Genomic DNA, 26,728 nt, shown 5'->3' with positions numbered 1-26,728 from the left:
GACTCATTTTTAAATTTCAGCTCAGTGACTAAGACAGTAACTGCAAAATGTAATGCTTCCCACAGTAAACAGGCTTGATTAAGAAGGAAAACCAGGACTTACATTAAACTTAATAGTCGTGCCAGTTGGAGCAGCGGTAAAACTAGTTGGGCCAAAAAGAGAGCCAGATGTACTCCCAAAAGGATTGGAAGTAGTGTTAGTGGTTCCAAAGAGACCTCCACTGCTGGTACTAGTTCCAAAGTCTTAAAAAAAAAAATAAAAGAAAGATCAGTACTAAAACAAACCTGAATTTTAAAACTGAAACCCAAATATTTTATTCAAATTACACAATAGTTTGGAAATGGAAGAAACTGCTAGGAAAAAAAAAATTACAGCAGTGCTGGAAACCTATAGTCTGCTAAGGCAATATTCTGCAGCAGCAGACTGCCCCCAACTCATCACCCCAGGAAACACTACAATAACCACAGCAGCCAGCTTCATTCTACTCCTGACAACGCTAAGAAAACCACGTATATAAAGGTATCAGGGAGGTTTCTTCTCAGAAGGGTCTGCAAGCAGTTGCTTTTGCTTTGGGGAATTACAGTAGAGTTCAAGAGGCATTTCAAGCGTTCCAGTGCCAGAAGCAAAAGCAACTATAACTGCTCTACAACAGCAGAATAAAAAGCTAAAATCAAGCAGCACCCAAAGGTATTTCAGAATAGAAAATGCCAGCTGACCACCTTTTTCAACTTATTTTAAAACTCACGGCTAGAATCGCAGCTACGGATTTTGTAGCATATCAGGCTCACTCTTGGCTGCTGCGGACCACAATAACCTCACTGTGTCCTTCAGGGACAAAAACCACCAAACCCCGCCATGAACGCCTGTACCAGACCCACAGGTACACCCAGCGTTCTCTGCTCTTCAATCCAAGAAAATCAGCAGCGCCCAAGAGAGATGCAGCAGTTTTACTCACTTCCAAACCCAGCAGGCTTATTCTGCGCAAAGGCATTATTCTGGGATGAGAAGAGGCCGGTGCTGGTAGTTCCAAACAGGCTATTTGACGTCCCAGTTGATGTTCCAAACCCAAAGCCAGTGCTTGTGGAGGAGGTGGCTGGCTGATTAAATGTAGTCGAACCAAATAATCCTCCTAAAGACAGAAACAGACTGTTAATAATTTGCAATCATCAACTGCTTGGGTTTCTTTGGTTCATTTCGGGGTGGGGGAGTGGGAGGGTTGCTTGTTTGGTTTTTGTTGTTGCTTTTGTTGATGGTTGCTTGGGTTTGTTGTGTGTTTTTTTTCCTTTCTTTTTTTCTTTTCCTCCCTCACCCTTTTTTAATATCCCTCTTTCAGGACTGCGTTCTGCACTACAGGCATAGCACAGCAATACCTGGTTTTGTCTGTGTACTCCCGAAGAGGCCTCCGGTGTTATTGTTCGACCCAAAGGCTGATGTTCCGAACGCTCCTCCACTTGTAGTACCAAAGCCAGCATCTGAAAATCAGCATTGTAGTTTAAATGAAACCATATTCTACACGTGTACTAGGAACAAAACGCTGTCGCTGCCTTTTCCACTTTCTAAAGTTTGCACGTGACTACCTATACATCAGCGTCTGGGATGTGCAAGTGCACAATTAATACTTGTACAGAGCTGCTGAAGCAGAAGGCTACAATATTTGAGTCGACCGCTTCGACAGAACATAAAGACACTCCTCTGCAAGGGCTCTACCGCTTTTTACGGCGCCTGGAAGTTGCTCTTCGCATACCTTGGTTTAGGAGCAATAGAAACAGAATTATTGCGTTTTCTTCCTAACGAACAGGGCATGCGCAGCAGTTTGTAGTCTGCTTTAATGGCTCAAAACTCACCGACTGTGGTATTTACAAGGTGTATCTCCAGAGGACACCCCTCAGATTACACACTTTTCCCCTCCAAGTCTTCCCAATGAATCCAGTCCCGATTCAAACAATCTCCCCCCACCCTGGCAAGAGTGCCTTTATTTAAGCATTTGAGTTCCCACTCCTTTTATAAAAGGAAGCGTCAATGACTGCACCTGGAATCCTGGTATCGACCCAAACTAAAAGCTTGGTTAGCGGGGAAGCCTAGGGCTCCTGAGCCCGCTTCCCTGCAAAGCGAGCGAGCTGGACAGCCTAGCTGCGCTCCAGTTCCATCACAGACAAAGAATCGCCACCTCCGTCTGATCCCCCAGCTGCACCTCCAGGAAAAAACAGGGTAAGTACTGAAAAGTCAGTACAGATGTATCACTTACTTTGTCCAAAAGTTGAAGTTGTCCCAAAGCCAGTGCTGCCTCCAAATGGAGTTCCAAAGGATTTGTTAAACATTTTCAGGATATATCAGGTTTTTCTCCTAAACGGGGAAAGAAGAATTCAGCTTTTATTTCAAGTTTATCTTGAAAACTCATTTTTCATCTTCCTCATTGTTGATGTGAGCCATCTAATTTGAGTACTTATGCCATAAGATGCGTGACAGTGTGTTTAAGTCACACTGAGCAATTTAAACCACAGTCAGAACCCTAAAAGGGACAAGAACACTCATACTTTAGTGACATCACAAGTAAGCTGCCTTCCATCCTTAACCACGGCTGGATTTTCTGTACACCTTACAGGCTGAAAAAACTAAGAAATGAAACTATTCCCCTGATCCATGTGTTCTCAACAAAATCCTCTAGAACACCCAGCACTACCAGCACTCCCCGCATCTGCTCCTACGACGTTTCACCCAGATCGGGCGGCACGAACTCGTTTCTGCTCAGCCACCTCCACGGCTGGCAGACCACCCCACCGGCACGCTTCCCTAAGAACAGGCGCAGGGATCTGCACCGGGCTACAGCTGTTTCTGGGACGCTCCCGGGATTTTCCATGATGGATTTTCTGTGAAACCCTATTTGCCAACTACTTCAAACAAGACAAGTGGAAATGCACTGCTCAAGAATTACAGGAATACGCCTTCCATCTGCTTCCCGTTTATTGCTCACGGGGCTGCCCCGGGATTTTCCTAACTTTCTAAAAGCTGTTGTTTTTAAATACTCTTTCAGGAGTTTTACCCCATGTAGGCAAGGGCCCAATTTACCTTTACAACACCCATCGTTTTATTTACAGATACGTTTAGTAACACTACCGCACTCCAATCTCTTCTCCAAGTACAAACACAACGTTACAGCTTTTTTCAGCAAAACCAACTGAGATAAAGTATAACCACGACAGATCCTTAGCCGTACTCCAGTCAGAGAGATTTGTAGTCTTCTGTTGTATCGGGGCTAACAGCTGTTAGCTCCACCACTGAAAGTGCCAATATTATCCGGAAAAAAATTCATTGTTGGCAGCATTGGCTAATCCACAGCAGTGCAGAACTAGTAAGTTTAGAAAACTGTAAGACATAACCCATACCAAGAATATTTACAAAGCACTACTTACTATCACATTACGGTAACGCTGTTTTATGTAATGACACACTAACTTTCAGCATTTCGGCATTTTTCAAACTCCGTCTCGGTTTTCCAGGAGGCTCAACATCCAGGATAGCAATAAACTCCTATCGAGCATTCTCCCTTTGGTCACCAACGATTTAAGTAAAACTCAAACCCCACAGCCTTACCTCTGCCCAGGCTGAACAGCTTCTCGATAGCTCCCTAATGCCAACTCCTTTGACATCCTTCTCACCAAGAGGTGGCACGCCCCCCACAGTACTCAGCGTACGGCCCAGCACAGCCACTCCAGAGTGAAGTCATTACATCGATCTGCCCATCTGTGAAATCCTAAGTGCTTCTTTTCCCAAAAACCCATGTCACCTTCCGGGAACAGCCCAACCTAGGCTTTGAGCAGCCGTAGCTACCCACCATACCTCTGCAGCCACCCCAGTGCTACTGGAGACTAAAACAGTCAAGAGCAAATCAGTATCTGACAGTTCTATTAAAGAGGAACTAAAAAGATCTTTTGGGTAATCTTCAACTATTCCGAACAGCAGTAAATCCAGCAGCACGTCACAATTTTGTGGTGTTAAGAGTCTTCCCACTCACACATGCAAGCCTTTACAGACTTCCTTACGCACATTAAGAGTACTTTAAATAAAATGATTCTGGCATAAGAAAGAAAAAGCTGATCTAACAAACTACCAGAGCACCCTCCCTAAGCCTAGAGCTGCCTCCTGGAAGAGAGCGCTGCCTGCCACGCAGCAGGATCCTTCCGTGGGACCCCCCTCTCCCTGAGGGCCTGCTCCCAAACACCCGTGCCACGTACGCCCCCCGCTGCGCCCCCGGCTCCTCCACAGGCACCTCGCCTTGGCGGTGCCAAGGCTGCTTTTTGTTTTCCAGCAGAACCTGGCTTTGGATCACAGGACAAGACGCAGAGATACCTCCTGTTTGCTTCCTCAAAACCCCACCTTTGGGCACCGGCTCGCCTGTATGTGGCTTCTGAGAATATCCATCACCCCCCCCACACCTCCCAATACCCCGAAATTCATGATTTGCCCTCCCTTACGCTAGACCACCTACTAAAAAAAAATCCTACCTATTTATTTTTCACACTCGTAAGATAAATTTAATGCTGACGCCTGATGCGAGTGCACTCCTTGAGCTCTATGCACCCACCTCAGATACGATTCTTCTCTGTTTCTACAGGCTACTTTTGGTCACCTCACTTTGCCCCAAAGTCTCGCTGAAAGCCAGACAAAAAGTGTCCACGCAGCTTTCAGTTGTTGTTCAATCTTGTTACTCTCAACCTTATTTGCAACCCACAAAACCCCTCTTCTTCCACTGTTCCCCTTAGTTATGCCCCTGCTTTTTACAAGTCAGTATACCGAGGATTGCTAAATGACAAATTCTATTTCAGAAGAAATCTGAAGCACAGTTTTCTGAAACGCAAACGAGTTATTAAAAGACTTCACGCTCCTCTAGGGCTTGAAGCTTCGCTTTCCTTTGACACCCACCCTTCCTTACCTGCCGCCCCTCGGCAGCTCAGACTCAGCCAGAGCAGAACTCGGGCTTTATGTGGTCACCGATGCCGCGGACGCACCGGAGCCCCTTCAACACCGGTCAGCGGCGGGGGCACAGGCACACAGACAACGCGCTCACGACTGCACATGTAAAACGTTGCGTTAATCAAACGTGCTCGGAGCTGTCCCAGGAAAACACGCTCAGAGCCCCTGCCCGCAGGAACACCAGCGGCAGCCAGGGACTGAAGAAGAGCTGGAGCAGGATTAATAAAAGTTGGCGTTTTTTACACAAGGGTCCTCTCCCACTTGCTGGACACCAACCCCAGCTGAAGCGGAGCCACCCCCTCGCTCCCGAGGAAAAGGGCTCTAATTACAGTTTTACAGAAGCGTTACATAAACCTCCAGCCACATCCAAAGAAATCCCACCAATTCACGAACGCAACTTTAAACAACTCTCCCGACAGCGGGCCAGCGTTCGCGCCCCCAGGCCCCCACCCTCGCCCCCGGCCGCCAGCGTACACAGAGCGCCGCTGCCCCCGTGCCTCCCGCCGTTCCCCCCCAAAGCCCCCCGCCATCAGCCCGCCCCCCCCCCGGCTCCCCTCCGTGTAAACACCCCGGCACCTCCGCCACAACCCGGAACGAGAAACCGAAACAGCGGGAAGTCCCCAAACACGGGCGGGGGGCGGCAGCTCCCCACGCAGCCGCGGGGACCCCCGCCAAGAGGGGCAGGCGGAGCGGGGCCCGGCCCCCGCGCACCCCCTTCCCCCGCCGAACGCTCCCCCTCGGCCCGCCCTCCCGCTCGGGCTCTCTCAGAGCGGACCGCCCCGCCGACGGGGCCCGCGGCCTCAGGCCGGCCCGGTCTCCCGGAGCAGCCCTACGGAACAAAGGCCGCGAAGGCGCCCCCGCCGCCGTTGCGCCGGCCCCGGAGGACAGGGAGGGAAGCCCCGGTGCCGCCTCCCCCCGGTGCTCACCGCCGCCGCCGCCAAGGGAAGGGAGCGGGGCCGGGCCGGGCCTCGCCGCGCCGCTCCCGCCGCCGCCGCCGCCTCAGAGGGGAGGGAAGCTGCGTCACAGCCCGCTCCGCGCGCCTCCCAGCCACCCCCGCGCTCCGCCACCCATTGGCTGCCGCCGTTTGAAAGCGAGGCAGCTCCCTCCCCCCCTCCGGCGAGCCTTTCTCACTGATTGGGTGAAATAACGCCTGACGTCCGCCGCGCTCTGAGCGCTGATTGGCCTGAGGCGGCAGAAGGGGTGGGGCTGACGCTGCGGAAGGGTCCAGAACTCCGTCCCGCAACCCCGCCCCGACATCCGGGATGTTGTGCGGGGGGGCGGGATTTCTCCCCATCGGTCCAATCGGAGAGAACTCCGGCGGTTTGCGTACCCGTGACGCAGCGGGGAGGGGCCGAGAGCCTTAAAGGGGCCCTGAGGTGGGTTGGTCGGTAGGTGGCGGTCCCGGGTCCCGGAGCTGGGGGTGGCGGCGGCCTGGCCGCAGCGGCAGGAAGGGGCGGGCAGCGGGAGGAGGAGGAAGGGGAAGAAGAGGAAGGGGAAGAGGAAGAGGAAGAGGAGGTGTGCCGGTGGCCGTGCCGGTGCCGGTGCCGGTGCCGGGCCAGAGCATGGAGCAGCGCGGAGGGGGCTGAGCGGTGCGGGGCTGGGGAGGGGGCTGCGGTGGGGTGGGGTGGGGCAGCTCCGGGGGGCTGAGGGACCGGGGGGGTCTGTGGGGATGGAGGGGGTCGTGGCGGGGTCACAGCACTGGGAGGTCTCTTGGGTGGGGGGGCTCGGGGGAATAGGGGATCCCGTGGGGGGGGTGTCTCTGGGGGGTGTGGGGTGCCCGGGGGGTGGGTCACAGCACTGGGAGGCCCCGAGGGGGTCTCTGGGGGGGTGGGGTGCCCGGGAGGGGTCTCAGGGGGAGTCTGGGGTGCCTGGGAGGGTGTCTGGGGGGTGTGGATTGCCTGAGGGGGGTCTCAGGAGGAGTCTGGGGTGCCCAGGGGGGTCACAGCACTGTGAGGTCCCGGGGGGGGGTCTCTGGGGGGTGTGGGGTGCCTGGGGGGGGTCTCAGGAGGAGTCTGGGGTGCCCTCAGGGGTCCCTGGGGGCTGTGGGGTGCAGGGCGGGCTCGGGGCCCTTCAGTGCATCACACACAAGATTTGCTGGTTTTTTTTATTTGCCCCCTTTGGGCAAGACCCTCGTGAAAGGGGGGCGGGGGCTAATTGGGGGCTCCATTTTCGGGGATGGCGGGGACCCCGTGTCCCCCCTGCCGTGAGGCTGTCCCCAGCGGGGTGGACGTGCCCTGTCCGCCCCCATGACACGGTGCGTCCCCCACAGCCGAGCCCCCAGCGCCAGCCTTGCTCCGCGGGAAGCGTGGCTGCCTGCGACAGCCCCATCCTGCCCTTCGGGGCGTCCCCCCGGGGCTGGGGCCGCTGCCGGCGGGGGTCCCGGGCAGGCGAGCCTGGGCTGGCCGGGGGATCCTGCTCCTCCATCTGGCTTGCTGCAGTCCCGGCCCCAAAGGGCTCTGGCAGAGCCACAGTAGAGCTGTCCTTTTGCTTCGCTTTCATCCTGCGAATAAATGCCCGCAGCAGCCGCCTGTAAAGCAGCAGCAGAGCTCAGGGGAGGGGGCTGAGCCGTGTTTTCCATCGCCCTTTGCTGCTGGGGTGGGCACGGCACCGGCGGGGATCATCCCTGCGCCGGGAGGGCTTACGCTGCTGGAGGAGGGGGGCTGCTGCCCTGCCCTCGCTGGTAACTGGCTTCTGCGGGATTGTCTGTAAATTGGATTTGTCCCGGAGCGGTGAGCGGGGTGAGGCAGAGATCCCTAACTGCTTGCTCGGAGCAGGGCGTCACAGCCCCTCGTTTTGGCTGTTCGGTGGCCCTTGTCCCCGGGCAGGGGGGAGCCTGCTGGGACAGGAGAGGTCGGGGCCAGGCGCGGCAGGAGGAGAGAGCTCGAAGGAAGGTGCGTGTGATGATGGGGACTGATTTAATGTGGCTTTGACCCCGGCGGTCTGAGGGCAGCTGGGCTGCGGCCGTGGGCGCGTGAGAAGGTTTAAGGGTGAACAGCTGTGGCCGAGGGCAAGAGAGCAGCCAGCGAGCATTGGGACTGAGCTGATGGAGAGCCCTGAGCCGGAGGCAGGCTGCCAGGCTTGATAAACAGCTTGTCCTGGCTTGCCCGACCCGATGAGCAATGGCTTTATCGTTGTGCAGGGTGTGGGGCTTGCAAGGTCCTGATCCTGCAGCCGGAGCCTTGCCCGTAAAGGTGCTGAGCGCTCGGCTGGGACGGTGCTGGGTGTGGGGCTGCGGTGCGCTCACAGTGCGGTGGTAGCGGAGCGAGGACGGTGCCGCAGGTGGTTGGGGATGTGCTGGAGGAGCCGCAGCACTGGCGGGCAGCACGCAGCGGCCTGGCTACGTCAGCGCTGTCCTGTGCGGCAGCTCCGAGCGCAGACCGGGAATGGTCTAGATAGATGTGCCCCGCCGAAAAAAGCTGACGTGCCTTTCCAGCCAGATGGGTCTCGTGGTCCAGAGCAGAGCCCAGCCCCAGTGCAGGACGTCCCGCTGCCTGCACGTCCTGCTGCCTGCTCCTCCCCAGGGCGTGCAGGCCGCCGCTCTGACCCTGCTCGCTGTTGTACCGGAGCCTTGGGCCTCCTGCGTCTCCAGGACGGTACTTTGAGCTGCCTGTCCTTGATGCCCGCCCTGGGGCGGTGCGGCCGTGTGTTAAACACGGGTGTGAGGCTGTCTGCCAGCCGTACGTGTGCATCCCCGCCCAGGGCTGTGTGAGGCTGGACTTTGCAAGAGGACAGAGAATCCCTGTCAAACGTTTGCTTCTTTTTTTTCAGGTCCACCAAGATGTTACAGGTACCGCTGCCCCTGGATCGAGACGGGATCCTCTTCCGGCTCCGTTTTACCACGCTGGCCGTCGGGACTGTGTTTTGCCCGCTCTTCGGTTTCCTTTTCTGTGTGATCTGGTCTCTGCTGTTCCATTTCCAGGAGACGACAGCGACCCACTGCGGGGTAAGCGACTCTCGCAGCAGAATGCGAAGTCCTCCGAGGTTGTGGCTGCTGGACTGGGGCAGCTGGCGGTGCGGCAGGGGTCCTCTCTTCTTCCAGGCTTTCCCACCAGATGTCCTATGGGATCTGGAGCAAGCTGCTTTATTTGATTGTACTTGTGATGCCTCGGGACTGGCACCTGAGATTTCGGCTCCTTTTAGGGAAGTACGGACTGGTCAGGCTGATGTCTGTACTGAGCACGTTGTTGGTGATTATGACATGGAATAAACCTGGTGAAGCTATAGATAAATATACTGCCTTGTGGACAAGTTAGCCCAGCTTTTATAGAAGGAATTGCTGCCCCTCAGATCTGTTGGAGTTCTTCAGAGGAGTCACAAGCACGTGCCTGGGGAGCTCGGGTTGAGACGGACCGCCTGGATTTCCAAAAGGGATGAGATTGGGTTCCTCCCCAGGGCTTTCGAGCAGCCACGGCACAAGCGTGGATAAGCAGCTGGTTACAGGCTGGGAACAGAGGGCAGGAGTAGGTGGTGATTCTCACGCCGGCAGATGACCCCAGGGCTTTACGGGGTCTGTGGTGTTCCTCGTGCCTGTGCACGGTGGGATGACGCAGGTTGATGGCGATGCCAAGATCCTGGAGCAGGGAGGGCGAGGCACGCTGCTGAGGGGGGCGACGGAGCAAGGAGATGCCAGGGCAGTTCGATTTGGAGAAATAAGTAATGCGTGCACCCAGTGCGCGGATCCGCCCCCTCCTCGCTACTCAGGTGCATGGGGCAGGGCAGCAAGCAGGCTCAGAGATGTCACACAGCCCCTGTTCCTGGGGTGGCGAAGTGAGGGCTCTTCAGCTGCAGGCGGGAAGAGATGACGGGCTGAGAGCGGAGAGAGGCGAGATGGAGACCTCTGGGGTCGTGGCTGGCCTGGAGAGGGCAGGCGGGGATCCACCGCTCGCCCTCTGCCAGTACGAGGAGTAGGCGACGTCGTATGGAGGTGGCAGGTTCAAGGCAACCACAGAGGAGCTGGTTCCTCAAGCAGAGAGCAGCCCACCTGGGGAACGCCTCTCCGCAGGACGCTGGGGCTGCGCAGCTCTGCGTGGGCTCCGGGGGAGACCGAGCAGGATCGTGGAAGAGTGGATTACCTGGTATCGTGGCTGGCTCGGGAAGCCCCCGAACTGTGAAACTCTGGAGGTCGGGAGTTTATTCCAGGGCTGCATTGATGATTTTCCTACTTTTATGTTCCTCCCTGAACGCTGTCTTTGCCTGCTGTTGCTGTCAGTTCTCTCCATTAGGCTTGGGCTAACAAAATGGTGCGCCTTCCTCTCCTCTCTCCCCAAACCTGAGGCAGAGAACACGTGGGGGACCGCGACTGAGTAAAGGGCAAAAGTATCAAGCTAAGAAACCTGAGCGGGACCCTGAACCCCAGGGCCCAGGGACTGTCCTGGCAGGGCTGGGGGCTGCGTGGTCCTGGGGGATGAACCAGGGTTGCTGCCACGTTATGTTCCCTGGCTTTTGAAATAGGAATAAACTGATTTAAAAGAACAAAACAAACAAACAAAAAGTTTTAGCGTCTTGGAGAGCTATAAATACGACAGTGTGACACTCCCCATGACTCTCCCCACAAGCCGCTGTCTCTCTTCCAGGTCCCTAACTACCTCCCCTCCATCAGCGCCGCTATCGGAGGCGAGACCCCCCAGCGTTACGTCTGGCGCCTCTGCATCGGCCTCCACTCCGCTCCCCGCTTCCTGGTGGCAGTCGCCTACTGGAACCACTACCAGAGCTGCCACTGCTCGCACCCTCGCTACCTGCGCTTGTGCCACTTCAACCTGCTGCTCAACCTGCTCGAAAACTTCGCCCTCCTTATTCTGACGTACGTGTCCTCATCCGAAAACTATGGTAGGTGTCTCCTCCCGCGCACGCTCCGTGCTGACCACTGTGCCGCTGGTCTTGCTCGCGGCTGCCGAGGCTTTGCAGAGCTTTGCTTCACGCCACTGTATTGGAAGTAGTCAGTTTGGAGGGAAAAACAGTCAAAATAAAGAGGTTCTGTTAAAATTAGTATTTATAGAGCAAAGGGTCTGGAGCACAAGGCTGGGGAGGAGCGGCTGGGGGAGCTGGGGGGGCTCAGCCTGGAGAAGAGGAGGCTGAGGGGAGCCCTCCTCGCTCTCTGCAACGGCCTGAAAGGAGGCTGGAGCCGGGGGGGTCGGTCTCTGCTCCCCAGGAACAAGCGCTGGGACGAGAGGGAACGGCCTCAAGCTGCGCCAGGGCAGGGTTGGGTTGGGTATGGGGAAAAACTTCTTCCCCCAAAGGGCTGTCAGGCCCTGGCCCAGGCTGCCCAGGGCAGGGGCTGAGTCCCCATCCCTGGGGGGATTTAAAAGCCGGGGAGATGTGGTGCTTGGGGCCATGGTTTAGTGGTGGCCTTGGCAGTGCTGGGTTAACGGTTGGACTCGATGATCTTCAAGGTCCTTTCCAACCTAAACGATTCTGTGGTTCTAAGTTGTGTCCATAATGTGCAATTAGCCGTGTTATTACCAAAATTCTTGGTTGCTGATAATTGGCCGAAACCGTAGGCTGAATTTTTGTATCAAGCCTAGGATCAGACTTTAGGGCTTGGTTCCCACTTGTGTGCAAGGCCGTGCTTAACACATCTCACCGCAGCTGAGCAAAGGCAGGTTAGTGCTTGTCCCTGCCATCCGCTCTGTCTCCACTGCTGAGCGCTGGCTTTGGCTCTCAGCTGGCTTCCAGCCCGCGCCCTGTTCCAGCTGCGTTTTAAATACCCTCCTACAAAATTTTCTGGGTAAAATTCCCTGTGTTGACCTGAAAAGAAAATCAGAATTTTTCAGGTTAAATCAGTGTGTGCAAAATACGGTCACGATAGGCTGGGAAATGCTCTTCTCCCACATGGTCTTGTCTGAAATGAATTTAAGTGCCAGTGATGATATCCAGTCGCTGTTTAATCCCGAGATCTGGAGGAGGCACGCGGGTTGACTTGAGAGGACTCAAATCCACGAGCCAGCAAGGTGGTGCTGTTGCAGAGGAAACAAACCCAGTTCTGGGACTTGTCGGCAGGAGAGCGGTGTGTCGGCTCTCCCCGCACACAGTTTGAGGGTGGGGATGATGGAGGGATGCTGTGTCCGGCTGTAGGACTGCGCTGGAGGGTGTAGGCACAGTCTCCCAAAGAAAGGCCAGGCCAGAGCTGCAGGAGGAGAGGGTTTGGAGCAGTGCTGGTGAGGGGAGGCTGAGAGAAGAGGGTTTGTCTCCTCGCAGCAAGGGAGATGAGATCAGGTGCAAGGATGCAGCTGACTTTGCGCTGAGCCTATCTTCCTACTCACAACGGGTGAGGAAAACAAGCGCTCGAGAGGCAGACGCAGTGGGCGTCAGGAAGCCTTGTGACTGCTTAGAGCACCAAACTGGAAATGGGCTATGGCCACCAGAGCCCTCCAGGAAGGCTGGGAACGTGCCTGCAGGGCTGAGGGGTCCAGCCCCAGTGCGGAGGACCAGGTGGGTGATTTCTGAGGCTCCCTCCAGCCCGCTGCTGCTATCGGAGCAGGGTGTCACACTGGCAGCGCGGAGCACTGCAGGCGCTGTCCCGATTCCCTGTCAAAGCAGGTATTTGGAGGCGTTGCATCTTGCAGAAAGATGCCAAAACAGCAGGCTGTCGGGGAAAAACAGCTAGCAAGTGCGTGAGCCCCGACAGCTGACAGCTCTCTGCACACGCTGCTTATTTTCCCACTCACAGATGCTTCTGTCTTTCGCAGCACCGTGGTTATTGCCTTTCTGCTCACTTGCTCATCGCTCAGGAGCCATGCCCAGAGCAGACCATGCCGGGGCCTGTCGCTGGCACACGGGCTGTCGGTCCAGTGAAGCTTCCCACCATTTGGGTGCTCACCGGCTTCCACTGGGTCTTCACCAGTGAGCCTGGTGGCTTCAGGGCTGCGGTGTCTTGAACAGAGTCCAAGGACCTCCCCAGCCTATAGGGTGAGGATGTAGATCCTCCAGAATGTGCTGTCTCATCTGAACCCCCAGACCACAGCAGGGTTTAAATGGACCCTTCCCCAAGTCCTGTTTTGTGAGCATCGTGGAACCATTTGCTCTTCAAGGGGAAGCACAGCGTGTGGTATCCCCGAGCTGCAGGGCTGGAGCAGGTTCGGAAACCACAGCTCCATGTGCTGCGGAGTTCAGTGAGCTGGGATGGCCGGGCACAAACCTCCAGCTGATGGAGATCTGTGGTCTAGGGGATGTTCCTGTCCAGCTCACCTTCCTCATCTCCTGCCAGCCTTCCTTGTCCCCCACGGCGAGGCATCCCGTCACCATCCCGCCCGCCTCTGCCGGTGTCCCCAGCTGCCCCCACCGTGGCAGGGGACTGCAGACCGCCCGCCAGCAGGGCTTCCCCAACCCGTCAGGACCGGGAGCACGCCCTTAGAAATTCAGATGCTCTTTTGGGGTTTGGATACCTCAAAGCACGTTGTCACTGGAATGGCTCTGCCTGTGCCTCGTTTCGCAGCCGGTGGCTCTGCCTGGCTTGTGCAGAGCTTAGCGAGGAGGAGACAGAGGCGCAGAAGAGCGGTTGGGCAAAAGCCGCACTGAGCTGAGGCTAACCCAGTTTTCTCAGATCCTTATTACAGACTAATCTCAGGTTTGTGGGGAAAGTTTCAGACCTTAGCTGCCGTGCTGAGATGAGAACAGGCTCAGGTTAATCATCTCTGCAGGGCACTGCTCGTGTCTTCGCCTCTAGCAGCTGCCTGTACCATCGCTCCTCGCGTGGTTTCCCTTCCCCTGGAATCGAAAGAGGAAGCAGGGAAGATCATTTCTTACGTTCAGGTGGTTTGGGAACTCAGCCTGTGGTTCAGTTCCTGGAGAAGAGGCTGGGAAACTCTTAAATAGAAGCACTCGTCTGAAAATAACTCACCTGAAGTTGCATGGGCTTTGTGTGCAGCCTTGGGGTTTCGTGAGCGGCTCTGGCTTAGTGTTGCTCCGGCTGCATTTCCAGCCTGACCCTAAATCCGTGCTAGTTCAGTGACACAGGAGATGGCCTCGGTGCTGGTGATGAGGCTGATGACAACTGTTAATTGGCAGGTAGATAATGCAGGAGGCCAGAAGATGGCCCTTTCTGGATCTTGGACTGTCTCACTCTGTAAACGCCCCCTCTGTGCCTCAGTTTCCCCATTCGTAGAACAGTAGTGGTGATGCTGAGCTGCTCTCAAGGGTGCCCAAGGTTTACAGCCATGCGAAGCAGTGGAGGCTCGCAGACCAGGTGCCAGAGCACGTAAACGCCCTCCTGGCACCCTTGGAATGAGTCTAGCAGCAGCTCACATCCCCTCCAGCCCCAGGCTTACAGGGGCTGCGGGGCACGCACGAGCAGCTTTGTCATTGAATCCCCCTGCCCCTTCTCTGCGCGGCGCCCGGGGTGCGGAGCCGTGCTGTGCCTGCCTCCTGCGAAGGCCCTGGGCCGCTGCTCGTGCTGGGGGCACAGCATCTCCCGGGCGCTGGGACTCCCAGCGGGACCGCATCCTGCAGAAAGCAGGCCTTCGCCCTCCCGAAGCCTGCCCCGCGTTCCCCTCCTGCTCTTGGCTCGGATTTAACAGGAAACCTGTTGTCTTGTTGATTCAGCAATCCATGAAAATGCCTTCATCGTCTTTATCACATCGGCTCTGGGCCACATGTTCCTGACGTGCATCCTCTGGAGAATGACTAAGAAACACACAGTAAGTCCCGAGGTACAGAAACTTTCCTTTCTTCTCTCTGTGCAGCGCTGGGTGCTGGGGAGGGGGCTCTCGGCTGGCAGCGGAGGGCTCTGGCTGCCACTCGCTTGTGAAATAACCGTAGCTGGGTGCTGAAGGAGTTAACACCACCAGGTGAAACTGGGAAACATGGTCACCAAAATTCATGGTTTACCAAAGCAAAGTGGGGAGGAATCTTTTAATTTCCTATTTTCTGGTTTTCACTTAGAGCTGACATTTGAAAACCACCCCATTCGTGTCCCCGTGGGTCGGGTTCGCTGACCCCTTCTCCTTGCCTGAGGATGCCTGTTTCTGAGCTGAAACCGGCTTCTCTGTGCCGGGGAACTGGGAACCTGCTGGCCCTGCAAACTGGGAAGAGCTGCCAGCAGCGGGCAGCAGGTGCTGTGTTACCCCGTTCCCCCAGGAATGGCTGCGCTGAGCAGGCTGGCTGTGGGCCCTGCTCTCTGCGAGGGGGCCGGTGGGCTCCGGGGCTCGCCGGTCGTGCAGCGGGTCAGGCAGAGGCTCCAGCCCGGGGGCTTCTGCCTCCATCGCCTGGATGCGGCTTTGGTGCCGTGCTGGTTTGCGGCGTGAGTGCTGGACCCTGGGCACCGGCACAGCCGCGGGCGGGCAGGACGTTCAGCTTTGAAACTCCGTATGTGAAAGCTGCCTCTGCACGTGTGTGCCTCTCGTACGCTTGGCTTTGCCTGGGTCTCTGGGCTCCCTGGACCTATCTGTCCTTTTCTCCTCAGGGATGCGTCTTGCCCAGCTGATCCCCAGTCCAACCCTCACAGTCCCCAGTACTAAATGGGGAAGGGTCCCCAGGGCTCCCTGGACTGTGTTGCCCCAGGAAGGTGATCGCTTTGCAAAGCAGGGACCTTCAGGGGAAACTGTCGGAGGTGTGTGCCCTTATCCTGGGGCTGGGAAGCTGGCGAGGGCTGGGAGCAAGTCTCCCTGAAGGGACTGCATGGAGGGACAGGGCAGGGTGGGTGCTGTGCTCGGGGCCTGCTGAGATGAGCTGCCCGCGTACGAGCAGGATGAGTGCGGTGCCTGGGTGTGCTCGGGCAGTCACAGAGAGCGCCTTGCTGAGGCTCCTGCTCCATCATGTCTGTTTATTGTCCCCTTCCGGCAATTCACTGAGCCCGTCCCCTTGCTGGCTTATTTCAGAGGCCCGGAAAAGAAGCTTCCAGCAGTTGTTTGGCTGCAAGATGCCCTGTGAAAGGGGCTTTTGGAGATCCCGGGGTTCCCCTCTCTCTCTGGGAAGTGATCCGTTATCTCTGGTGATACGGGGGTAATGGGAGCTCAGCAGTCTCCTCAGCAGCTCTCCCACGGATTCCTTTGTTTCATCTTTTTTTGCCTTGGCTTGTTTTTTTGCAAGAACTCCAGACCCCTGCATCTCTTCCCCCCAGCACTGCGCCTCAGACGACAGCTCCCTGAGCAGCAGTCACCCCCGGGGAGCGCCTGTCTGCAGGCTTTGCACCTTTGCAGGCTTTGCACCTTTGCAGACCATAGCGTTGCTGCAAGCCTCTGAGTTTTGGTTGCAGTGCGTTAGCAGCAGCGCTAGCCCTGCTGTCAGCTCATGGGAGCAAAAAACCAGCTGCTGGCTGTGAGCTGGGCACGGGGGCTGTTCCCTGGGCTGAGCGCTGAGCCCGCACGCCCCGATGGTCATGGGTACACGTCGCTGTGTCTAGCAGGGACTGCAGGCAGAGAGCTCCGGTGTAACGCATCCCTGACCCAGCACAGCATCAGGTCTGGAGGACTGGGTCAGGGAGGCGAGCAGCCTGCCTCTAAATGTCTGGCTTTTCTCTGCTGGTAATTTGGGTGGGTTTCTCCCAAGTTCATGTTAGGGAACACCATGAGCAAAATCCTGCCGGCGGTGTTTTGACCCAGTGCACCCCGCTGCCATCTGGCAGCACTTCTGCCTGCAGGCTGCCCTCCTCTGCCACGTCACCCACCGGGGCTGGTTCCTTACCCGCTCCCGAGGAGCTGAGGAAGGCAGGCAGGAGGTGCTGGCATGGCTGTCCAGAGCCCGTCCCGTGTGTCTGCACGTCCACGGCTGGTCCGTGAGGCGGCTGTGGGATGGTGGCCTTGCTGGGGCTCTGCTGGGGGAGCAGCCTGCGCCCACAAAGCTCACGGGCTCGGTGTCGCTGGGTGCTGTCCGCTGGGCTCTTGTGCTCCCGCTGGTGCTCGAGCAGCCTGTGCAACTCCTGCTCCAGTGCTGCTGGGTGGTTTGTTTTGGGCATGGCGGGGGGGCACAGCAAACCTGCCCCCCTGTCCTGCAGCGCTCGCTTGGGCCGGGGGCTGCTGCCAAGCCACAGCGTCTCCGGCCGTGTGCCGCGGTGGGCAAGGTGGCAGCTTGTCCTCGTTCCCCTCTCCCCGATGCTGCAGGGCTCAAGCTGTGCTGAGGTGCTCCTGTGCCCTGGTGCTCGCGCCCAAGCCCAGCAAAGGAGCGTTTGCCCCCTCTGAGGACGCATCGACGCGGCGCATCCCTGGTCGTGGAAGTGCAGGGGGGCACGGTGATGCCCTGGCTGAACGTGCCACCACCCGGCGTGGTGCCACGACCCGGTGCGGTGCCACCACCCAGCACGGCTTCCTCATCCCATCTTGGAAAGGCCCTGCTGATGGAGGGGAGCTGCCTGCAGGGGTGCACGGTCCCCCCCAAAGCTGGGTGTCTCCCCATGGAGAGAAGACCCCTTTGGGGCCAGCCCTGGCCTGGAGCCAGGGCCAGGGCTCATCTCCTGCCTGGGAGCGCGGCGTCCCCTGCACCAGCTCCCCGTGGGGCTGCATGTCGGCAGATGGAGCTGTCGCCCGGGGAGCGAGGGTGACGGGTGAGCTCCTCCGAAGAGGAAAGCGCTGCGCGGTGGCGGCGCGGCTGTCAGATTGGACGCATCTGGACGAAGCGGGCTGAGGGCTCGACGCCCCGCTGTGGGCGGCATCCTTTGCTACGTGGGCTCTCGCCCTTATCATCACCCTGCAGATCTGCCTTGTCGCTCCATCCGTGTCCCGTGATGTGCGAGTTGGGCTCCTGCTGTGAATCATTCCCACAGGGCCCGGGCTCCTCTGGGCCGGGCAGGGTCTCCCAGCGCTGATCCTGCTGTTTGGGTTTCTCGGGCTTGGCCCGGCTTCTGCAACCCCTGCGGCTGGCTCGGCTCGGCAAGGGAGGGGCGGCGGGGTTACATGAGGCCGCGGCGAGCGCGGTACCACCGCCACATCCTCCTCGCCCCGAGCCGAGCGGCCGCTGGGAACTGCCGGCCTCAGCAGGAGCAGGGAGAAGTTGGGCAGCGCCTGCTGAGCTGGCCAGGCCGAAGGCTCGCGGGGCTGTTCTAGGGCAGGGCGCAAGTGATCTCTTCTTGTGGGTCACGGCATCTCGGGGCCAGATTCTGGCTCCGTTCGTGTCGGTTGTGGGGGCTTTTTGTTCACCTTTGCTACCCCCAGCCCTGGAGCCAGCGGTGGCAGGAGGGGACAGGTGAGGGGGACAACTCTGGTCCCACGGTGTCCCATCCTTCCCTGCTCTTCAGCAGAGGGTACTGGGGCGGAGGAAGCCCCCATGGGTCCCCAGGGGGATTCAGGTTCTCCAGGGCCAAACCTGGGACCGTCTCCAGGACAAACTGCATGAGAGGAGCTGGAAGGCTGGACCCAGCCTTTCTCTGGCTTGGTCCGGAGGAGGGAGCAGGGGATCTGTGCGCAGCCCCCTCGGGGAGCCGAGCTGGGGCTGGGGAGGGGGGAAGGGGCCAGCAAAGCCCTTCTCAGGCTCTGGGTCTGGCACTGCTTCTTAGCACTACGGGAGGGGGCGAAGCTCCCCAGGTTTGCCGGAGTTTCAGCGCGTGAGTGGCAGGAATCGGTCTTGCAAAAGCCTCGCGTTTGTCAGGGCTGGTGTTGCAACTGCCTTTCTGCAAGGGCAGGAAGGTGCTGAGGAACTTGTTCGTAATGGGGAAGTACAGACGGTTTCCAGTTGCAAGGTGGCAAATAGCGAGAGAAAGGAAAAAAGCTCTGCAGGAGGGAAGAAAAGAGAAAGCAGGCTGAGAGGAGGAGGGGAAGGGGCAAAGCAAGAAGAGAGCTCGGGGAAAAAGGGAAATGGAGCCAGAGAGCCTCCAGCTATGGGCTGACCACAGCGGACTAGAGGCAGTGCACCCAGTCTGTGGTGCTTGGCCATGGCTGGCGTGGCATTGCCCTCCCTGGCTGGCACCTCTGCAGTCACTCTCTGCTCCTGGCCGGCTGCACGCCCTTTAAAACCCTCCTTCCACAGCTGGCTCTGCCACAGCGAAGATGATGAGCGGTGCAGCAGAGCAGAGCAGTTTCACTTCTTGTTTGCAAACATATTTCCCCCCCTGCCCCAGCGGCTGGCGTCACTAGCGGCTGCGTTTCGGCCGAGAGACACGCATGCACGTGCACGGCGGCCATGGGGCCGGCTGCTTCAGGCCCGTCAGCAGAGCCCGGTCCCGCTGTGCCGCTGGTGCCGCAGGGCGTGCAGGCTGAGCCCGGACCCGGGCTGGCCGCGTCTGGAAAGCGTCTCGTGCAGCAAGTGCGAAGGCGGAGGTGTTGCGCGGGTGCAAACCCCGGCAGTGTGAGCGCGGGGGGGCCGACCGGCGCCCGGCCGGCAGGCAGGCGCCCTGCTCGCCCCGCTGCTGCTCCTGTCCCCCTCAGCGCCGGTTAAGCCATTTCTGCTCGCGCTGCCGGAGCAGGACGGCTGAGCTGGGTTTCCAGCTGTTGCTGGAGCGGTGGGGAGGGTACCGCAAACGCGGTCGGTGAACACGTGTGGTTTCAGCCCCACTCCTCGGTAGCACCGTCACCTAGCCAGCAGTCTAGTGACAGCAGCCCATGGGAGTGGTGGTGACAGCTCACACAAGCCCTCTATAAATATCCCAGCGCTAAGCTCTCGGTGCTGGGGCAGTTTGTCTTTAGGTTCACCGCAGGGGAGCCAGAAACGCTCGAGGAGGAGCTGGGACCGGTGTGCAGCACATAGCCTCGAGCGTGCTGCGTGTCCCCCAGGAAGGCATGGCTCCAGGAGCAGAGCTGGGCCTTGGGAGGTCCCAGGAGAGCGTAGCTGTTGCGTTTTGAATTAACGTCCCTTGGCCCTTCCATTCCCTGTCCCATCAGGAGCTGGGGTGTGAACTCTGCAGGGTCCCTCTTCTTCCTCTCCAGAGGCAGTGGAAGAAGCAGGAGGCTTCTGTGCCTCCTTGCTGGTGTTTCCTCCCTACCTGCCCGCTCGCAGCAGCCATCCTCCAGCCCTTGGAGCTGGGTTTGCAGGGCGGGGGGCTCCCCCAGGATGGGGGAAGGAGACACCGGGTGCCTTCCGTGGGCTCGGAGCTGCATGGGGCAGCGTCCCGGGCTGGGGCTGCAGGGCTGTCCCCGCTGGGCTGGGTTGGTGTCTCTTCTCCTCTCCCCCATCATCTGGCCGGCTCCTGACTCACCTTCGTGTGCACGGGGAATGTGCCTCAGCTCAAAGTCTGCAAGCTGCTGGGCTAAATATAATTTGCCTGTGGTTTTCTGGGCCAGACACGCATCCAGCTCCGGAGGGCTGGCTCGGGGTGGGGGGGTTGTGTGAAACTGGAGTGGCTTGCAGGGACGCCGGGTGCCCTGGTCTGTCTTGCCAGGAGGAAATTGCGAAGCCGGGGTTGGCAGCTGAGCGTTGCCAGCTGCAGCTGCGCCAGCCCCAGCAGGGGCTCGGGGGGAGCCTGGAGCCGGCTGAGCTTGGAGCACCCTGTCCTCGGGCAGCCGATGCCCTGGCAGCATCCCCCCGCCCCGGCATCCCTCTGCCTCAGCCCTCCAGGGGAGCAGGTTCTGTACTGCACCGCGCTGGGTTAGGCTCAGGGTCAGGCTTAGGGTCAGGGTTCTTCCTTGCTGGGGAGGGAGGGGGGTACCGCTCTCCCTCTGGGTTTGCCAGGCTGTAAAACCATCCCCCCTGCCTCGGTGTGTGTCCTGAGCATTTCACAGCCACTCGTCCCACGTCCTCGGGATTTTCTTATCCCTCTTTTTCCTTGCAGGGAGCTGGAGTGTGGAGGCTTCAGCCTCCTGCCAGGCTGCTTAGAGCTGCCAGCTCCCCTCCAGGGCACTAACCTGGGGGTCTGCTGCCCCTGGTCCTGCTGCAGGACCCCTGAGGGGGTCTCCATAGGAGCGGCTGTCCCAGGCTTGCGCTGCGGCACCCCGACCCTGCGCCTCCGAGGCCTCACAGGTGGAGAGGTGCCCTCTGTGCTGGCCTTCTACCGCTCCCTGGAGGGCGAGCGCCTGGGCTGGGCCCAGCCTGACCAAAGATTATAGTGGATAATTGGGTGCTAATCCCTAATGCCAGGGTAGTCTGGTGCCCCGGGGGATTACGCCTGCAGGGTGGTTCCTGCCAGCCGTGGGTCCCCAGGGGTGCGCGGGGGGCCGGGAGGCAGCACATGTCGTGACAGATGCCCGCGTTGCTGACCAGAGGTTTCTCAGCAGCCACCGGCTTGAAATCTGGCACCGTTTGCTGCTCCTCGGGGAAGGCCCCTGCAGCAGCGCGGGCAGGATGCCCAGCCGCAGCGGGGAGGGGTACGGGGACCGCGGGGGAGATGCGGGAGCTGGAGCGTTACCCCCTGCCCTGGTGTCGGAGGAGGAGGAGGAGGCAGGAACCGGCCCGCCTGCACTTCAGGCAGTGTGGCGGGAGCTCCGGTAGCTGCTGGTGCCCGATGGAGGTGAGCTGCCTGCTCGCCATCGTGGACTGTACCCACCAGTGGCAGTGGGTGCTTCCCACGGCCCTGGCTTTGCTGGGTCCCCCACCCGTGGCCCCTCGCAGCACTCCCTGGGGACGTCCCGGCAGGTTTGGCTGCCTGGCACCCCCCAGCCTTTGGCCACCAGGTCACTGGGAGCCCCTTGTGAGGAGTCTGGGGGGTGCCTTAAATCCTCCTGCAAGGCGTGGATTCGGGGGCCATGCAGCGTGATGCAGGGCTGTGCCGCGCAGCGAGGTGTTGCGTGATACAGTACAGCGGCGTGGTGCAGCGTGGTGCGGTTCGGAGCTGTGCCGTGCAGTGCAGTGCAGCACGCTGCGGTGCCATACGATGCAGTGCAGCGTCCCGGGATGCAGCGTGGTGCAGCATGGCGACAGGCAGTGCCATGCAGCGCAGCATGGTGCCGTATGGCACGGTGCAGTGCTGCGCAGTGCAGCGCGGCGCGATGCAGCGCAGGGGAGCGCGGCGGGGAGCTGCCGCTCACCTTGCTGAGATGAGCGGGGCTCTGCTGCCACTTCATAGCGCAACCGTTTCCGCTGCCGTGGGACCTGGATGAAAACAAGGCTGTTTTGTGACCCGCTTTTCCGATGTGAAACTTTACATAACGCCTCGGCCCCAGCCGCTCATTGTTATTTAACTCCAGGGTTGGCACCGCTGCTCGCCCCACCCCGCGCCGCTGGCCCTGCACCCTCACGGCTCAGCACCAGCCGCCTCCTGCTTCCTGGTGGGCAGGGGCTGCGGGCAGGGCTGCCTGCTCCTGCCTGCGGGAAGCCCTGCTCCAGAGGGTCCCGGGAGCCGCTGGGGAGAGGGACCCTCGTCAGCCCGAGCGGGAAGGGACCTGCCCGGGCCCCGCGGGGCGGAGGCGGCGTCGGCCCCACGTCCCCAGATGGCGAAGGCGACCGCGAGGCCGTCCTTCCTCTCTGGGTTTTCCTCCCTGCCGTGACCTGTTTGTGCTCGCAGGGCGGCTGGCTGAGCCTGCCGGTGCGCTTTCCGGGGGGTAATGGAAAGTGTGATGGGGCAATTTAAATTTTCCTTATTCTCAGCAGTCCCTGAAAATGGATTTTTTGTCTCACATGAAGCGTCAGAAGAGGGGGAAATTCCCCTCCCACCCAGTAACAGGAATAACAGCCCGTGTCTGGGCCATCCGTGGCATCCCCGACCCCTCGCCTGGGGCCGGCCCCCTCATTTCCAGCCCCCCTGCCCCAGAGCTCCGTGTGTTGGCCGCCCTGCACCGGGATGGAGATGCTGGGGTCTCCCTTGCATCCTCCTTGGTGTCTGGCCGCGGTTTGGGGTTCCTCTGCCACAGGGGCACCCTGCTCATCCGCGATGCTCAGCGTGATGGGAGAGGAGAGGAAGGGGGCCGGAGCCGGTACCCACCACAGCCCCACAGCTCCCGGGGGGGCCGCTGCACCCACGGCCCCCAGCTTTGGGGGGTGCTGGGCAGCATGCGGATGGGGCAGTGGTTGGGGGAGCCCACCGTGGGGGAGAGGGCTGGCCCCTGGGCTGCCCCCTTTGCCCGGGGGGCTGGACGCTGCCAGCACAGAAGCAGCAAGCGTTGCTGGGGGCGTGGGGGGCCGCTCCAGCAGCCCTGTGCTCTGCTTCCGCCTGTTGCGCTGTCGGAGGTGGTGCTGAGGGGCAGGATGGGGCCCCCCCGGTGCCAGGGCGGCTTGTGCGATGCCTCCAGCTCGGCGCCTGCCCCAGCTGCCGCCCCTTCATGTGGTTTCCTCCTCCCCGGTGCAGTTGCGAGCGAGGGGGTGCAGCGCCGGCTGCTGCCGCCTGCACACACTGGTGAATTCCCCACGCCGGGGCGGTTGGGCAGCGCCCGGGGGAGCTGGGGCCACCTGCAGCCACCCTGGCCGCAGCCGTAGGATCTACCGTCTGGTAGAGCCGTTGGCCCATCTTCGGGGAGCTGCGAGGGCCTCGTGTGCCATGTGCATCCCAGCACCACCGTGGGTGGCCGGGTGCTCCTGCCTCCGAGGTCGCCCACATTCGCCGGGAGCTGCGTGGCTTGTTGGTGTCAGACGCTGCCGGAGGCCCCCGTGGCTCCCATCGCCCCTCACTCGGCTGCGGCAGCGGGGAGCGGGCAGCCCGGGCAGCAGCTAGGTTTATCTCCGCGTAGGAGCAATCCCCCCGCGTGTCCCCAGGTCACAGCCCTGCCAAAGCAGCTGGTGCGGCCCGTGGTCCTTACTGGGAGGCTGGGCCCAAGGAACCGGGGTGCAGAGGGGTTCCCGGTGCCTGCTTGTGCCCCTGGGGCTGCGGTGGGGCCAGGGCAGAGCTTCCCTGGGGACGGGGGTGGCTGCTCCGGCACCTCCGGCGTCCACAGGGGCGAGGGCCGAGCCGCTTGCGGTCTCGGCGGGTCCCCGCCGTGCCGGGCGAGAGGGATGGGGCAGGCACCGGGGACCAGCTGGGGCTGTGACCCAGCTCTTGGCCTCTTCCAGGAGCGCAAGTCGTACAAGTGGAAGCAGCTGCTCTTCTTCTTCACCTTCATCACATTTGCGTTTGCCGTGTGCGTGTACTTCCACCACAACTGGTACTGCGGCCCCGGAGGTAAGGGGGCCGGGGCAGGGCTGCGGTCCCCCTGCGGCTGGGCCGTGCCTGGGGGGATGCGCGCAGGGAAGGGGCCGGGGTGATGCCTTGCCTGCCAAATCCCGGCCGGAGGCCAGGAAAGCTCCCCAGGGAGGGCCAGTGCCCAGCCGCCCTCCTCCTCCCACCTGGGTTCAAGCAGGGGACGAGCCTGCTGCCCCGGCGAGGTGCCCCAGGAGATGCCCCGGCTCCCGGGGCAGATCTGGCTGCGTGTTCCCCTCACCTGCTGTGCTTCCTCCGCCAGTGTACACCATCTTCGCCTTCCTGGAGTACCTGGTTGTCCTCTCCAACATGGCCTTCCACATGACTGCCTTCTGGGACTTCGGCAACAAGGAGCTGGTGGTGAGCTCGCTGCTGGAGGACAAGCACTTCTAGCCGGCCTCGTGCCGCAGCCGGCCGCGGTGCCGGTGCCAGGTGGGGGCTGCTCTTCCCCTGGGGGAGGCAGAGAGCCCCCTCCCTCTCCTGCTGCCCCAGGGCCGGGCCAGGGCGTTTGCTGTGGAGCTGCCGTTGGGATCGTCCCAGGGTCCTGGGCCCTGCGAGTGTCTGTTCGTGGTCCCTGGCTGCGCCTGGAGCTCTCTTAGATGGGAGCTGGGGGCTCTTGCTGGGGACCCTCGAGGCCAGTACCCCCTGTCCTGGCTCCCTCCCGGCTACCGGGATGGGCAGGAGGACAGAGGAGGGGGCAGGTTCCTGCTGCCTATTTCTTCGGAGGATGCTCCGGGCTGAGCAGGATGCACAGAGGGCCAGCCTTGCCCTGCCCCTGCTTTGCCTGGTTCCTCCTCCAGGCTGGGGGTCCTTGGCCAAGGTCCTCAAAAAGGGCTGGTGGCCTTTCGAGCCTTGAAGCTTAAAGGGAGCCTTGGGAGAAGGAGCATTCGCTGCCCCTGCATCTCTCTGGTTGCACCCCCAAAGCAGAGCAGCCTGGGGCCTTGACTTCTTGGAAAGCCTTTGCTGCAGGGCTGGGGCAGAGCCGGCCCCACGCTGCAGCACCTGGGGCTGGGTCCAGGCTCCTCCCGAGCCCAGGCTGAGCGTGGGAGCTGCGGCCGGGGGCTGGCCCCGGGCACTGCTCTCCCTCCGGGGCTGGGGCAGGGTCCCGGCCCATCCACGCCCGTGTTGCCGGGAGGAGAGCATCTTCGAATCATGGACGGCATGGGAGCAAGGCAGGAGAGCGTGAGTGCAGGGGCGCACAGGGCACAGCAGATGCCGAGAACATCCACGCTCTCCTGCTCTGCCTTTCCCAAAAGCCCCCCTCCAGCAAGCAAAGGGTGCTCGCAGGGGTGCTGTGCTCCAGTTCAAGCCCAGTTTGGGGAGGAAGGGTGAGTTGGCTGGTACTGGAGGTCCTCGCTCTGATGTCCCTGTGCCGTAGGGCTTGAGCTGGGAACTGCTGGGGTTCAGCGGTGCTGCTGCTGCCCCGGGAGGAGGGCGCTGGCAGTGACCCCCCATCTGTGGGCTCTGGCTGCCGGGGTGCAGGGGGCTGACATGGCCATGGTGCCGTCTGGGTGGGAGCTGGCTGCTGGCAGCGTCCCCAGGCTCCTCCGCTCCTCCCCATGCACGGCCAGGCCAGGCAGCACTAGTGCAACGGGGCTGCTGCTGCTCCGCCTCGCAGGGGCCATGGCCACAGCCACGGCCCAGGAGGCCTCGGACACATCCTGCACAGGGAGACACCGAGGACCCGGTGCTGTGCTTGGAGAGGTCGCACAGGGCTCGCTCCTGGCGGCTTTCTGCAAGAGGAACGGGCAGGGATTGCAGGCAGGGGTTGCAGGCAGGAGGAGAGGGCTCAGCTTGTTGGCACCAGGAACTGTCTTGAATTTGGGGAGCTCTGTGCTTGCCAGGGCTCACCCCGCGCCACGCTTGGCCGTGAGGGACCGGCGTGGGTCCCTGCAACTGCCCTTCATGTGAATGCAGCCACCAGCAAGAGTCCCCTGGGATGTCCCAGCGCTCGTCCCTGCGCTCCCGGGGCTTGGGCAGAGCCTCCTCCAGCAGGAACCATGGCGCCCTGGCCGGTGGCCCTGCCGGAGCCGGGGCCGGGCTGCCCTTCGAGCGGGTCCTGCCGTGCGCGTGTCCATCCGTGAGTGTCCCCACCGCGCCGTGCCGGGCGCCATCCATCTCCCCTGCCTGCATGCGTGTGGTGTGCCGTCCCCCGGCAGCGTTTGCGCCTTGGTTTTGAGGTTGAAATAAAGCACTGAGTATTTTTGTGAGCTCTCGGCAAACTCTATGCCACTTCCACCCAGCCCGGCCAGTGGGTCCCATCCCTTCCCGGGACCCCAGGCCAGGGTGGGGGCTGGGCTGGGGTGCAGGACGTGGACCCCGGGGTGCTGGGGCTGGGCTGTGGGATGCAGATCCCGGGTGTTGAAGCTGGGGTGCAGAACATGGACCCTGGGGCTGGGGTGCAGACGTAGATCTCTGGGGCGTGGGGTGTGGATCCTGGGTGCTGGGGCTGGGGTGCAGGACCTGGACCCCGGGTGCTGGGCGAGGCCCGGGGCAGGCTCGGCGGGGCTGGAGGAGGCTGGGAGCCGGGCTGGAGGCCCAGCGCTCCCGGGCTAAGCCCACCCCGCAGCTGGCGGCTCCGCTCCCCACCCAGCCCCGGGGGCCGCCGACTGGGCTGCGGATGCTGCGGAGCCATGGGGCCGGGGGCCAGCGCAGCCTGGGGGAGCGGAGCCCGGGGCCAGGAGGGCTGGGGTGGGCGCAGCGGGGGTACGGGGCAGGGTGCTGGGGCTGAGCAGGGGGCAGGGGAACTGCCTGGGCCTCGGTTTCCCTCTGCCCCGTGCCGGGGGCTCCTGCTGGGCGGCGGGGCTGTGGCGGGGCCCTGACCTCATTGCAGCCGGGCCGAGCCAGGCCGGGGAG

General features: G+C 60.7%; 2 protein-coding genes across 11 annotated transcripts in view; one reads left to right on the top strand and one right to left on the bottom strand.

Annotated features, from left to right (window-relative positions):
* Positions 1 to 6,051, bottom strand: part of NUP98 (nucleoporin 98 and 96 precursor) — a 39,784-nt gene extending 33,733 nt beyond the window's left edge. For 3 of the 4 annotated variants that reach the window (XM_082303728.1, XM_082303730.1, XM_082303731.1), the window contains exons 1-5: positions 5,898 to 6,051; positions 2,246 to 2,343; positions 1,371 to 1,472; positions 956 to 1,129; positions 103 to 242 (exon numbers count right to left, since the gene is read on the bottom strand). In XM_082303728.1, the coding sequence (XP_082159854.1) occupies positions 103 to 242; positions 956 to 1,129; positions 1,371 to 1,472; positions 2,246 to 2,318 (489 nt within the window). In that variant the 5' untranslated portion in view covers positions 2,319 to 2,343; positions 5,898 to 6,051. Of the gene's footprint in view, positions 1 to 102; positions 243 to 955; positions 1,130 to 1,370; positions 1,473 to 2,245; positions 2,344 to 4,930; positions 5,068 to 5,897 lie in introns of all 4 variants that reach the window. The other variant, XM_082303729.1, reaches the window with a different exon arrangement.
* A 378-nt stretch (positions 6,052 to 6,429) lies between these two features.
* PGAP2 (post-GPI attachment to proteins 2) lies at positions 6,430 to 26,082 on the top strand. 7 transcript variants are annotated; one of them, XM_082304703.1, is made up of 6 exons: positions 6,430 to 6,560; positions 8,740 to 8,914; positions 10,545 to 10,797; positions 14,509 to 14,603; positions 23,746 to 23,854; positions 24,135 to 24,406. In XM_082304703.1, exons 2-6 carry the CDS (start codon positions 8,750 to 8,752, stop codon positions 24,263 to 24,265), a joined length of 753 nt encoding a protein of 250 aa, XP_082160829.1. In that variant the 5' UTR covers positions 6,430 to 6,560; positions 8,740 to 8,749; the 3' UTR covers positions 24,266 to 24,406. The 7 variants fall into 7 exon arrangements, with proteins under 7 accessions (XP_082160829.1, XP_082160828.1, XP_082160827.1 ...); XM_082304702.1 differs by having other exon boundaries at positions 14,509 to 14,615; XM_082304701.1 differs by lacking the exon at positions 14,509 to 14,603 and having other exon boundaries at positions 24,135 to 26,082.
* The last annotated feature ends 646 nt before the right edge of the window (positions 26,083 to 26,728 follow it).

The sequence above is a fragment of the Platalea leucorodia genome (assembly GCF_965183815.1).
Source record: "Platalea leucorodia genome assembly, chromosome: 2".
NCBI lineage: Eukaryota > Metazoa > Chordata > Aves > Pelecaniformes > Threskiornithidae > Platalea > Platalea leucorodia.
The sequence above is the reverse complement of the archived record's forward strand: the minus strand, read 5'-3'. Positions and strand labels throughout refer to the sequence as shown.

Coding starts and splice junctions, on each gene's coding strand:
- PGAP2 (XM_082304701.1), top strand. CDS start 8,750: ATGTTACAGGTACCGCTGCCCCTGGATCGAGACGGGATCCTCTTCCGG. Junction 8,915..10,544: donor CGACAGCGACCCACTGCGGG/GTAAGCGACTCT, acceptor TCTCTCTTCCAG/GTCCCTAACTACCTCCCCTC. Junction 10,798..23,745: donor GTCCTCATCCGAAAACTATG/GTAGGTGTCTCC, acceptor GGCCTCTTCCAG/GAGCGCAAGTCGTACAAGTG.